This window comes from Triticum urartu, chromosome 3A (genome assembly GCF_056163025.1).
Source record: "Triticum urartu cultivar PI428250 chromosome 3A, HENAU_Tu73, whole genome shotgun sequence".
Taxonomy (NCBI): Eukaryota; Viridiplantae; Streptophyta; class Magnoliopsida; order Poales; family Poaceae; genus Triticum; species Triticum urartu.
This window is the reverse complement of record NC_141875.1, coordinates 20696490-20710144: the sequence shown is the minus strand read 5'-3', so window position 1 is coordinate 20710144 and position 13655 is coordinate 20696490. Positions and strand designations below refer to the sequence as shown.

The window sequence follows — 13655 nt, the reverse complement described above, 5'->3', positions numbered from 1 at the left end:
ACGGACAGACCCGGACGTTTTGGGGTCGCGCAGTGGAGATGGCCTAGGCCCCGTCCGTTTGGGGTAAAACGGACAAAGGAGGCGGCCCAGCGCGCGACGTCCCGGACCGATCTTGTCCGTTTTGTGTCCGGGCCGACCCATTTCGAGCGCAAACTTGCGCCGGGTTTGGGTCACGGCGGACACCAAACGGACGCGCGCTCGTCCGCGTCGGGGACGCGTGGCAGGCGGCCACCGACCTCCCACCCACCCACATCAATGCGCACGAGCGGGCGGCCCCACCTGTCATCCGCACGTCGAGCGGTCGCCGTCCTTCTTTAAGTGTGAAGCGTGGACGGGTCGTCGTCCACACTGCCCCACGCCACCGAGCGGCCTCCTCGAACCCCGACAGCGCAGAAACCCTAGCCCGTTTCCTCCTCGAGCTCGCCGGCCGCCCACCTCGCCATGGGCTTCTGGAACGGCAAGGGCAAGCACGACCGCGAGGCCGGCTCCTCCTCGGGGCGCCGCCGCGGCTCCGTGAAGAAGGAGGAGCCCGCGTCTCCACCGCGCTCCTCCCGTCGGGCCCCCGCGCCACCGCCGCCCTCCTCCCGTCGAGCCCCCGCGCCGGCCCCCTTCACCATTGCCCCTAGGCCCTCCGGCAAGCGCGACCGGCAGTACATCTGCGCGGACGTGTGCCGGAGGTACTGGGAGACGAGGACGCCGGTCCCGTGGAGCGACGCCCACCTCCCCAACGGGTGGCATCTCTCCGCGGACTGGGTGCCCATCTCGCCAGTGCCGGCGACCGGCCGTGCACGGCGCGATGAGATCAACCGCCGCCGCCGCCTCCTCCCCGACGACCTGTACTACGACCACAGGTATGCCCCCGACTCGCCGCTCTGGGACACATGGCTCCAGGACGAGCACGACGTGCGGCGCGCGTCCTACTTCGCCGGCACCGTGTCGGGACCGCGGAGGCCATGTGCAGAGCCGCGCGGGCGTACGCGGGTACGTGGCCTGACGCCCACGCCGTCGCCTTCCCCGTCTCCGTCGCCCCCTCCTCGCATGACGACGGAGGAGGAGGCCCGTCTCCTGCAGCGTGTCATGGACGACTCCATGAACACGCACGACGAGCGGCAGTGGGACGGCCTGGAGGAGGCCATGGCCCTCTCTGCCGCCGGGGACGTGGCCTTCCCGAAGCTGCAGCTGGCGGCCGTCATGGCGGCGGCCAAGGAGGAGCCAATGGAGGAGGACTCGCCCGCGTTCGAGAAGCTCCTGGGCCAGGGGTGGGGCTGGTCGTGCACTGCGCCGGAGATGGCCGCCAACCCGGGCGTGAACTGGTGCCCCACTCCGGAGCGGGAGGCGTCGCCGCGGGAGGAGGTGGTGCAGGCACCTCCGGCCGTCCAGCCCGCCCCCGTCCACCAGGCACCGCCGGCCCACCTCTGGACGCCGCCGGAGTACGTCGACCTCGTCAGCGACGACGACGACACCGGCGGCCAGTGAAGACGGTGACGGCCACGGCACCGACGGGCATGGCAGGAGCGCGCGGGAGGAGTTTTTTTTTTTCTTATTATGTTAATTATGAATCTGGGCCTTTTAAGTGGCCGTTGAAACTGGGCCATTTTGTGGCCAACCCATATATTTGTTTTATGTTTTTTTAAATACGTTTATTTACTTTTTTTAGTTATTTAATTATTATTTTTAATCCCGCCCGTCCCGGACATGATTTGGGGTGCGACCGCGCGGTGGGTGTATGCACGACCCAATGAACACAGCCGGACACGGGCGTACCCATCGGCTCCCCAAAGGGACAGATTCGGATCAATCCGAACGTCCGTTTGGGGTCGCGCGGTGGAGTTGGCCTAAGGTGCAGGCTCCCACCGCTGGATGGATCCAACAACCAACCAGAGTCTCGTCTCGTCACATTCACTTTCCGGCCGCCCCGTACTATACGTACGTACGGCGTCAAGCACGCACTCGATGCATGCTTGCGACACGCTCGAAGCCGACCCACGAAATGGAGATGGAGCGCCTTGGAAAAGGCTCAACAGAAAAGCGGCATGGCCGGCGACGCGTCACACAAGGACTCAAACGTCCCGATCAAAAAAAAAAAAGGACTCAAACGATGCGAGCTACGCGTAGACGAGCCACAACGTCCGTCCACATACCCGTCCACACTGCATCTCATCCATCCATGGGAACCTTATCGCGGCGCCACACCACACATGACATGACACCGCTCCCCACCACGATGCCTCCTCTCGGCGCAGACCAAAAGGCACCCACGGAGACACGAGGCGACGGACCCAGAGCAACGGCGTGGGCACGCACCGGGCGTACCACTTGTGCCCATGGAGTTGTTGTTGTTGCCCATGGAGTTGTAGACTGGACCAGGCAACCTGGTCACGTATCACCATCTCGCCATGGCGGGTTCGCGCTCTGTCTTTGCCTAGCGCCAAGACGACAGACGAGACAAGCCCTCTGCCTGTCCCATGTCCGGCGCGACGAGCAAGAGACAAGCGCGCCGGAGGCATCACACGGGTACCGTGGCCCGGCCAGCGATACGGTTGCCATTGCCAAGTCATCACCCATCCATCCCGCAGCAAGATGCAGTCGGCCATCACAAAATACACTCGTCAGCATCACCACCGTCAGCCGTGAGAGGCAAGTACTACTAGACAGTACTTTTGCTACTAGAGTAGTACCCACGCCCGTGCGTCCACTGTTCCGCGCTGCATAAACAAACCTCTACCACACCGAACCAACACGAAGCCAACTACTAGTGCGTCGGATCTAGGTACATCCAACAGTTTTTAACTCTTCCACGTACTGCCCACGCCGGAGTGCAAGGTTACTAGATTACCACCATGACCATAGCATTAGTAACTATCTACGCCAACGGTCAAACTATAACAAAATTGGCTGCACATCATCATCATTCTTGTAAATTACTCTCCACTATGGCTAGTCGAAATCTGAAGATACATTCGCCACCGAGCTGACACTGACGCCATAAAAGCAGCCGGCAGAACACAAGGATAACTTAAGGGCACCTTTAAAGCAGACCCTCAAACCGCTAGTAATTGTTTGGATTGTGCGGTTCGGACCTGCTGAGCCATCCAACGCGGACATGTATCGGTCTATCGAACGTTTCGTAAGTATTTTTTTTTCCGCAAACACAAGACAGAGTGGGGGACCACGCCGCACCCTTGCAGGAACTTGACGCGCTTGTCGCCTCCAACGGTACACTCGGCTCCAAGCCACTTCTCCTCCGCCGTCGTTCCACACCTCTCCTCCAACCGCCGCGGAGGCATCATCCGCTTGTACGATGCTCACCATGGCCGACAACTGTTCCGTGAATTTACCGAGCTAGATATTTTTGTCCCTTCTTCTTTGAAGCAATGCGTTCAGATATGGAGTACATATAAGAGCAGTATGTAAAGTCATCAAACAGCTCGTCCGACAAGGAGGACTACACGGATGATACAGCAATGATGCAGGCAGTGCCCGCAGGCGCGGGGCATGCAGAGGAGCATGTTCTGAATTTTAAGGAATCGATCAAGGGTCATCGAGTGATCAACTGCAACCGAGCGTGCGGCCATTTGACGCTGATGGATGACTACTTTGCTCCCGATGCACTTTTCGCTGACAATTTTGGCCACGGCTTTTGGGTATGCAAATATGTCTTCGATCGTCTCTACAATGGCGCCAGGGCCTTTGTTGACTACTTCATCTTCAAGGACACCATGGGAAGGATTGGGTTCTCTGGTTACCAGAAGTGCATTGCCGCACTACGAATGCTTGCATATGGCAAGATCGCTAATTCGTGGGACGAGTACCTACGGATGTCCGAGAGCACATGCGAAGATGCTATGATCAGGTGTGCAACTACCATGGCCGAGGTGTTTGGACTCGGTACATGAGAGAGCCAACTGTGACAGACACCAAGAGGTTCTTGGCAATTTCAGAAGCAAGAGGGCGCCCAAGTTTGCTCGGATCACTTGACTGCATGCATTGAAAATGGAAAAACTGCCCGAAAACTTTACAAGGGCAATATCAGGGTCATATTAAGAAGCCCACCATCATTCTTGAAGTTGTTGCATCAAAGGATCTTTTGATTTGACACGCTTTCTTTGGCATGCCCGGATCTCACAATGACGTCAATGGGCTACAGTGATCACCATGGTTTGCTAAGCTAGCTGAAGGAAAAACTCCTTCATGCCACTATGGGCCCCGTTTGGTTAAACTTTCTTACCAGGATTCCACCGCCTTGCAGCCGAATCCTCACCAAATGGGGAAATGAGCGACACCGATTTGGTCGACGAGTAGTGAAAATAACACGGACGGGTGAAAGTAGGCGGTGAGGTGCTTCCTTGGATTTTGCTGCACAACACATTGAAAATACCCCTAGACTTTATGCAAACTTACCCATGTTTGCCACTCGATGGGTCAACCCACCCCGATTCAGAGGAACCCACGAGAACAGTCAACAGTCACCCTTTCTCCTCTCCCTGTGGTGGCGATTAGGGTTCCTCCTGCGGCCCTTATTGCTAGTGGTCATCCGGCCTGCTCCTGCGCCACAATGCCACCACTGCGCCATCCCCTGATTGCCTTCATTCAACTCTGTTGCCCGACCTGTTGTTCTAAGCTCCTTCCCGCCCCCTCACCGACCTCTAGTGTGTGCGTTCGCCGCCAGTCGAAGAGCAGCTACTAGCAACCGCTGCTGGGGGGGGGGGGGGGGGGGTCTTCCTCTTCTCCATCTGGCTGTCCTCTACACCCACCGGAGCTGTACCACGACCTCCTACATCACCCTAACCTTCCCAGGTACAAGTGTTCTTCCATATTTAATAATGATGATGCCCAATTTTTTGTAGATGAATGGACTGGATCAGGATATCAACGATGAGCTTACTACAAAAAGAAAGAAGCTCACATGGTTGGCGACTTTGCCATCATGCGAGGTCATCGACATGAACATAGTCTGTGATAGAATTGCTCCAAGACCAACTACTTTTTTATTTTGTGATATGTCTACAAATGTATGTAACATTTTACGCCGCTCCTACCAATTTAGATGCGGGCTTTTGCTTTTGAAAAACACAAGCGTTGTAATGCACTGATGTATTGATAAAAGATGCAACCAATCTCTCAGCTCCTCGGGTTATTTCAGACATTTATCTCGAAAGGCACAACTCATATAGCTAGTTTGCCAAATAGCCTACAACTTTCTTACGGTAGATTTTCCGCAGCTACTTTTACAAATGAACAGCCCAACCAAAGACCACCATAGTGTCAATGGGCATTAGCACAACATGTGCTACTTTCTCGTTGACGATATCTATTCTCCTTCGGCTATCTTTTTTAACACCATTTCTAACTCAATTGGTCAGAAAAGTCTCGCTTTGCCCAAAGATAAGAAGCAGTTAGAAAGGATATTGAGAGGGCTTTCGAAGTTCTACAGGCACATCTTATAGTTGTTCATGGACCTGCTAAACAATGGGACTTGAAGACCTTGTGGGAGATGATGACCTGCGGTGTGATCATGCACAGCATGATCGTGAAGGATGAGGGTGAAGATTTTGCCGCATGTCTTGAATTTGAGAACATGAGTGAGCCTATCGAATTTCCCCACCAAAATCCGGCCACATTTTACGAGTTTGTTCAAATGCATCAACAAATTCGGTATCGAGTAACTCACAAGCAACTGAAGAAGGATCTAATTGAGCATCTGTCGATGGTTAAGGGGGACAACAATATTAGATTGTAATATTTGAATTTTTTAAATTTTAATCTGCTGCTATATTTGAACATTTGAACCATTTTATACTATATATACGGCTATTTGAACGTGCGAAGTTATAAAAATTTGGGGTAGGATGTATGTGGGTAGTGTTGGATGACTCGCTCCCGTGGTCTCCGCGGACGGACGCGGGAGCAAATTTGGAGGCCGGCTTTGGAGATGTCGTAGCTACCCCTCTCAATCATGCAACATTAGGTCTCCTTTGGTTCATTGGATACGAATCTACCATTTTTAAGAAGTTGCTCCTCACTATTCTCTATTTTCTCACCATGCAGACTGTCCACATCAGCGATGTGCCATGTCATTATTTAGAGTAGATGATCCCTACTATTTTGATTTATCTCAATATGCAGCTGCTCCAACTCAGCATACATGCCACGTCAGCAGCTTCCTTGAATACACGCGCAAGCAGAAATGAACAACCTCCATGGTAAGTCGAAGAGTAACAGCCATTAGTGCTCCCGTTTCCAACAGTAGGAGCCGAACAACCTTTCTCTTCCCACATAAAAAGATATTTTCTACGGCTTCCCCTTCATCTTCAATCTTCTCTTCTTCCTCATGTTTATCCATTTCTAATCTAACATATAATAGCCGAATAGTCTCTCTCCCTTCCCACGTACAAAGGTTAGCTTTTCCTCTACGTACACACAACCATCAAAGCCCCCCCCCTCTTGCTTAAGAAAAACGAAATCAGATTTTCCCCTAGCTACGGAAGTCCGGCAATCAGCAGGTGATCTCCGCACGAAGTCTGCTACTCCCGTCTGCCTCGCCTCCGACTCCGCCGACAACGCAGATTGTCATGCAAGGCACCACTGAATCCACATTTGCACATGATTGCTCCACTCCGGATCGGACCTCCTCTGGCACGCCCGCTGGTCTGACTCGCCTCCGTCTCTTTTCGCGTTGGGACGCGGGTCAGGCTGTCGTTCCGTGGCCGGCCATCCAGGATCCAAATCATCAGTGAAGGCATAACCGATGGAGGCCTCTTAGGCCCCTCTCAGTGCTCCATCTTATACAGGTGCTAAGGTTGCCAACTAAGTAAAAAATATAATGTGGCATGCTAGTTAAGAAGAGAGAGAGTAGTATGGTGACCACAGGAAAAAACGGTGCTAAGCACGTGTACCTAGATGGAAGCACAATTCCGAGTCTACAACAAATTAAATACACAAAGCTTAGCACCTTTGCATTGTGGACTTGAGTTGCTAAGGCATTTAATATGCTTAGCACCTCATCTAAACACCTTTGTATTGGAAGAGGTCTTAGTGTTGTTGCTCTGTTCCACGACCGCTGTTGGCTTCAACGAATATCGAGGAGGAGTCACCCTCAATGAACAGAGACGACTTCCCCGGGGGATCTGTTAGAGTAGTCATTATCGTATACGACTCCTAGTCCAAGTCAGTTCTGTAACCTTACCCCAAGTCGGTTTGTACCCTCTTATACACCCTTGTATGCGGCACCAAATCAATCAATAAGTATCAGTTTTATTCATCCTTCATGGTACCAGAGACTGGTCCTAGGGTTTAGGGTATGGCTCCACGGAGGCCACCGCCGCTGCGGCCCGGCTACTTCGAGCGCCGGGCTGCGCTCATCGCCAAGGCTGTCAACACCGCGTCCGCCTCTCTCTGGCCCTCTCCATAGCTCCACAAAACTCCCCTACACCCATCCTCGCCGCACCAATGTCTCTTGCTGGCACAATCTCCGACGCCAGCCCCTACATCCCCATAGTTCTTGATCTCGCCGCCCATAACTACTACCATTGGAGACATCTCTTCGATCTCCACCTCGGCCGCTGCAACCTGCGTTCGCATGTCGCCACCAACTGTCTTCCCCGCCCCGACGATCCGCAATGGTTGAAAGACGATCTCGCGATCGTCCAGTGGTTCTACACCCGCATCACCACCGAGATCTTCAACATGCTCGATCACGATGGCGCCACCGCTGCCAACATCTGGCACTCCCTCCGCCAGCTCTTCCAAAGCAACACCGATGCTCGAAAAAACGCTCTCCACACCGAGCTTCGCAATATGGTGCAAGGAGACGCCCCGGTGAACCTGTTCTGCCAGCGCGTCAAGACCATTGGTGATGAGCTCCGCGAACTCGGCGATACCGTCAGCGAATCACAGCTAATCAAAATCGTCGTCGTCGGCCTCAGCGAGGACTTTGACAAACAAGCCTTGTTCATACCGATGATCCGGCCTCCTCCTACCTTCGCTGAAGTTCGTTCTCTGCTCCAACTCGCGGCGGAAACATAAGCTCGCAAGGACTCTCGCCCCAAGGTCTTTCATGTTGCGGCTTGCCCTCCTCCGCCATCTACACCAACACCGCCTCCCATGACGGCTCCTGCCGCTGGGCCGTCCGTGTCGTCAGCCGCTCAACCGTCCCCAGGCTGGCGCCCTAGTCTGAACTACCACGGCAAAAATCCTCTCTACAGGCCGCCGTCGACTCGTTTGGTTCCGCCCACGACATCACCAGCACCGAGTCCTGCACCACCCACCAGTGCTCCATCAGCGGCTTCATGGCGGCCTCCTCATGATCCTTGGACGGGGCTCGTTCAGGCATGGTCCACTCCGTCCCCACTCGGTGCTCCGCCAGCATACTCAGGTGCCTGGCAACCCGGCCTTCTGTTGGAAATATGCCCTAGAGGCAATAATAAAAGGATTATTATTATATTTCCTTGTTCATGATGATTGTATTTTATTCATGCTATAATTGTGTTATCCGGAAATCATAATACATGTGTGAATACATAGACACCAACATGTCCCTAGTAAGCCTCTAGTTGACTAGCTCGTTGATCAACAGATAGTCATGGTTTCCTGACTATGGACATTGGATGTCATTGATAACGAGATCACGTCATTAGGAGAATGATGTGATGGACAAGACCCAATCCTAAACACAACACAAGATCGTATAGTTCGTTTGCTAGAGTTTTTCCAATGTCAAGTATCTTTTCCTTAGACCATGAGATCGTGTAACTCCCGGATACCGTAGGAACGCTTTGGGTGTACCAAACGTCACAACGTAACTGGGTGACTATAAAGGTATACTACGGGTATCTCCGAAAGTGTCTGTTGGGTTGACACAGATCAAGGCTGGGATTTGTCACTCCGTATGACGGAGAGGTATCTCTGGGCCCACTCGGTAATGCATCATCATAATGAGCTCAAAGTGACCAAGTGTCTGGTCACGGGATCATGCATTACGGTACGAGTAAAGTGACTTGCCGGTAACGAGATTGAACGAGCTATTAGGATACCGACGATCGAATCTCGGGCAAGTAACGTACCGATTGACAAAGGGAATTGTATACGGGGTTGCTTGAATCCTCGACATCGTGGTTCATCCGATGAGATCATCGAGGAGCATGTGGGAGCCAACATGGGTATCCAGATCCCGTTGTTGGTTGTTGACCGGAGAGTCGTCTCGGTCATGTCTACATGTCTCCCGAACCCGTAGGGTCTACACACTTAAGGTTCGGTGACGCTAGGGTTGTAGAGATATAAGTATGCAGTAACCCGAAAGTTGTTCAGAGTCCCGGATGAGATCCCGGACGTCACGAGGAGTTCCGGAATGGTCCGGAGGTGAAGAATTATATATAGGAAGTGCAGTTTCGGCCATCAGGAGAGTTTCGGGGGTCACCGGTATTCTACCGGGACCACCGGATGGGTCCCGGGGGTCCACCGCGTGGGGCCACCCATCTCGGAGGGTCCCATGGGCTGAAGTGGGAAGGGGAACCAGCCCATAGTGGGCTGGTGCGCCCCCCTTGGCCCACCCCCTGCGCCTAGGGTTGGAAACCCTAGGGTGGGGGGCGCCCCACTTGCCTTGGGGGCCACTCCACCCTTGGCCGCCGCCCCCCTAGGAGATCCCATCTCCTAGGGCCGGCGCCCCCCTTGGGGAGCCTATATAAAGGGGGGGGGGAGGGAGGGGCAGCCGCACCTTTGACTCTTGGCGCCTCCCTCTCCCCTGCTACACCTCTCCCTCTCGCAGAAGAACGGCAAAGCCCTGCTGCGGTGACTGCTGCATCCACCACCACGCCGTCGTGCTGCTGGATCTTCATCAACCTCTCCTCCCCCCTTGCTGGATCAAGAAGGAGGAGATGTCACGCTGACCGTACGTGTGTTGAACGCGGAGGTGCCGTCCGTTTGGCGCTAGGATCTCCGGTGATTTGGATCACGTCGAGTACGACTCCCTCATCCCCGTTCTCTTGAACGCTTCCGCTCACAATCTACAAAGGTATGTAGATGCAATCCGATCACTCGTTGCTAGATGAACTCATAGATGGATCTTGGTGAAACCGTAGGAAATTTTTTGTTTTCTGCAACATTCACCAACAGTGGTATCAGAGCCAGGTTTATGCGTAGTTCTCTTTGCACGAGTAGAACACAATTTGTTGTGGGCGTAGATGTTGTCAACTTTCTTGCCGCTACTAGTCTTATTTTGCTTCAGCGGTATTGTGGGATGAAGCGGCCCGGACCAACCTTACACGTACGCTTACGTGAGACCGGTTCCACCGACTAACATGCACTAGTTGCATAAGGTGGCTGGCGGGTGTCTGTCTCTCCCACTTTAGTTCGAGCAGATTCGACGAAAAGGGTCCTTATGAAGGGTAAATAGAAGTTGACAAATCACGTTGTGGCTTTAACGTAGGTAAGAAAACGTTCTTGCTAGAACCCTCTTGCAGCCACGTAAAACTTGCAACAACAATTAGAGGACGTCTAACTTGTTTTTGCAGCAAGTGTTTTGTGATGTGATATGGCCAAAGTTGTGATGAATGATGAATGATATATGTGATGTATGAGATCATGTTCTTGTAATAGGAATCACGACTTGCATGTCGATGAGTATGACAACCGGCAGGAGCCATAGGAGTTGTCTTTATTTTTTGTATGACCTGCGTGTCATTGAGAAACGCCATGTAAATTACTTTACTTTATTGCTAAACGTGTTAGCCATAGTAGTAGAAGTAATAGTTGGCGAGCAACTTCATGGAGACACGATGATGGAGATCATGATGATGGAGATCATGGTGTCATGCCGGTGACAAGATGATCATGGAGCCCCAAGATGGAGATCAAAGGAGCTATGTGATATTGGCCATATCATGTCACTATTATTATTTGATTGCATGTGATGTTTATCATGTTTTATATCTTGTTTACTTAGAACGACAGTAGTAAATAAGATGATCCCTCATAATAATTTCAAGAAAGTGTTCCCCCTAACTGTGCATCGTTGCGACAGTTCGTTGTTTCGAAGCACCACATGATGATCGGGTGTGATAGATTCCAACGTTCACATACAATGGGTGTAAGACAGATTTACACATGCAAACACTTAGGTTGACTTGACGAGTCTAGCATGTACAGACATGGCCTCGGAACACAGAAGACCGAAAGGTCGAGCATGAGTCGTATAGAAGATACGATCAACATGAAGATGTTCACCAACGTTGATTAGTCCGTCTCACGTGATGATCGGACACGGCCTAGTTAACTCGGATCATGTTATACTTAGATGAGTGGAGGGATGTCTATCTGAGTGGGAGTTCATTGAATAATTTGATTAGATGAACCTAATTATCATGAACTTAGTCTAAAACCTTTACAACATGTCTTGTAGATCAAATGGCCAACGTTGTACTCAACTTCAACGCGTTCCTAGAGAAAACCAAGCTGAAAGACGATGGTAGCAACTATACGGACTGGGTCCGGAACCTGAGGATCATCCTCATAGCTGCCAAGAAAGATTCTGTCCTACAAGCACTGCTAGGTGAAGCACCTGCTCTCCCTGCAGAACAAGGCGTTATGAACGCTTGGCAGACACGTTCCGATGATTACTCCCTCGTTCAGTGCGGCATGCTTTACAGCTTAGAACCGGGGCTCCAAAAGCGTTTTGAGAGACATGGAGCATATGAGATGTTCGAAGAGCTGAAAATGGTTTTTCAAGCTCATGCCCGGGTCGAGAGATATGAAGTCTCCGACAAGTTCTTCAGCTGTAAGATGGAGGAAAACAGTTCTGTCAGTGAGCACATACTCACTATGTCTGGATTACATAACCGCTTGAATCAGCTGGGAGTTAATCTCCCGGATGACGCGGTCATTGACAGAATCCTTCAGTCGCTTCCACCGAGCTACAAGAGCTTTGTGATGAACTTCAATATGCAAGGGATGGAAAAGACCATTCCTGAAGTATTTGCAATGCTGAAATCAGCAGAGGTAGAAGTCAAAAAGGAACATCAAGTGTTGATGGTGAATAAAACCACTAAGTTCAAGAAAGGCAAGGGTAAGAAGAACTTCAATAAGGACGGCAAGGGAGTTGCCGCGCCCGGTAAGCAAGCTGCCGGGAAGAAGCCAAAGAATGGACCCAAGCCCGAGACTGAGTGTTTTTATTGCAAGGGAAGTGGTCACTGGAAGCGGAACTGCCCCAAATACTTAGCGGACAAGAAGGCCGGCATCACGAAAGGTATATGTGATATACATGTAATTGATGTGTACCTTACCAGTACTCGTAGTAGCTCCTGGGTATTTGATACCGGTGCGGTTGCTCACATTTGTAACTCAAAGCAGGAGCTGTGAAATAAGCGGAGACTGGCGAAGGACGAGGTGACGATGCGCGTCGGGAATGGTTCCAAGGTCGATGTGATCGCCGTTGGCACGCTACCTCTACATTTATCTACGGGATTAGTTCTAAACCTCAATAATTGTTATTTAGTGCCAGCTTTGAGCATGAACATTGTATCAGGATCTCGTTTAATTCGATATGGCTACTCTTTAAATCCGAGAATAATGGTTGTTCTATTTATATGAGAGATATGTTTTATGGTCATGCTCCAATGGTGAATGGTTTATTCTTAATGAATCTCGAGCGTAATGTTACACATATTCATAGTGTGAATACCAAAAGATGTAAAGTTGATAATGATAGTCCCACATACTTGTGGCACTGCCGCCTTGGTCACATAGGTGTCAAACGCATGAAGAAGCTCCATGCAGATGGACTTTTAGAGTCTCTTGATTACGAATCATTTGACACATGCGAGCCATGCCTCATGGGTAAAATGACCAAGACTTCGTTCTCAGGAACAATGGAGTGAGCAACGAACTTATTGGAAATCATACATACTGATGTGTGTGGTCCAATGAGTGTTGAGGCTCGCGGTGGCTATCGTTATGTTCTCACCCTCACTGATGACTTGAGTAGATATGGGTATATCTATTTAATGAAACACAAGTCTGAGACCTTTGAAAAGTTCAAGGAATTTCAGAGTGAGGTTGAGAATCAACATGACAGGAAAATCAAATTCTTGCGATCAGATCATGGGGGAGAATACTTGAGTCACGAATTTGGCACACACTTAAGAAAATGTGGAATAGTTTCACAACTCACGCCGCCTGGAACACCTCAGCGTAATGGTGTGTCCGAACGTCGTAATCGCACTCTATTAGATATGGTGCGATCTATGATGTCTCTTACCGATTTACCGCTATCATTTTGGGGCTATGCTTTAGAGACTGCCGCATTCACTTTAAATAGGGCTCCATTGAAATCCGTTGAGACGAAACCGTATGAATTATGGTTTGGGAAGAAACCTAAGCTATCGTTTCTAAAAGTTTGGGGATGCGATGCTTATGTCAAGAAACTTCAACCTGAAAAGCTCGAACCCAAGTCGGAAAAATGCGTCTTCATAGGATACCCTAAAGAAACTATTGGGTATACCTTCTACCTCAGATCCGAAGGCAAGATCTTTGTTGCCAAGAATGGATCCTTTCTAGAGAAAGAGTTTCTCTCGAAAGAAGTAAGTGGGAGGAAAGTAGAACTTGATGAAGTATTACCTCTTGAACCGGAAAGTGGCGCGACTCAAGAAAATGTTCCTGAGGTG

The 13655-nt window shown here is 51.1% G+C and overlaps 2 protein-coding genes across 2 annotated transcripts; both read left to right on the top strand.

Annotated features, from left to right (window-relative positions):
* The first annotated feature begins 441 nt into the window (after positions 1-441).
* On the top strand, positions 442-1476 carry LOC147977980 (uncharacterized). Its single transcript, XM_087516489.1, has one exon. The coding sequence runs from the start codon at positions 442-444 to the stop codon at positions 1474-1476; it is 1035 nt and encodes a 344-aa protein (XP_087372615.1).
* A 1988-nt stretch (positions 1477-3464) lies between these two features.
* On the top strand, positions 3465-3896 carry LOC147977979 (uncharacterized). The gene has a single exon (XM_087514611.1). It carries the CDS (start codon positions 3465-3467, stop codon positions 3894-3896), a length of 432 nt encoding a protein of 143 aa, XP_087370737.1.
* Positions 3897-13655: the final 9759 nt, after the last annotated feature.

Coding starts and splice junctions, on each gene's coding strand:
- LOC147977979 (XM_087514611.1), top strand. CDS start 3,465: ATGATGCAGGCAGTGCCCGCAGGCGCGGGGCATGCAGAGGAGCATGTT.
- LOC147977980 (XM_087516489.1), top strand. CDS start 442: ATGGGCTTCTGGAACGGCAAGGGCAAGCACGACCGCGAGGCCGGCTCC.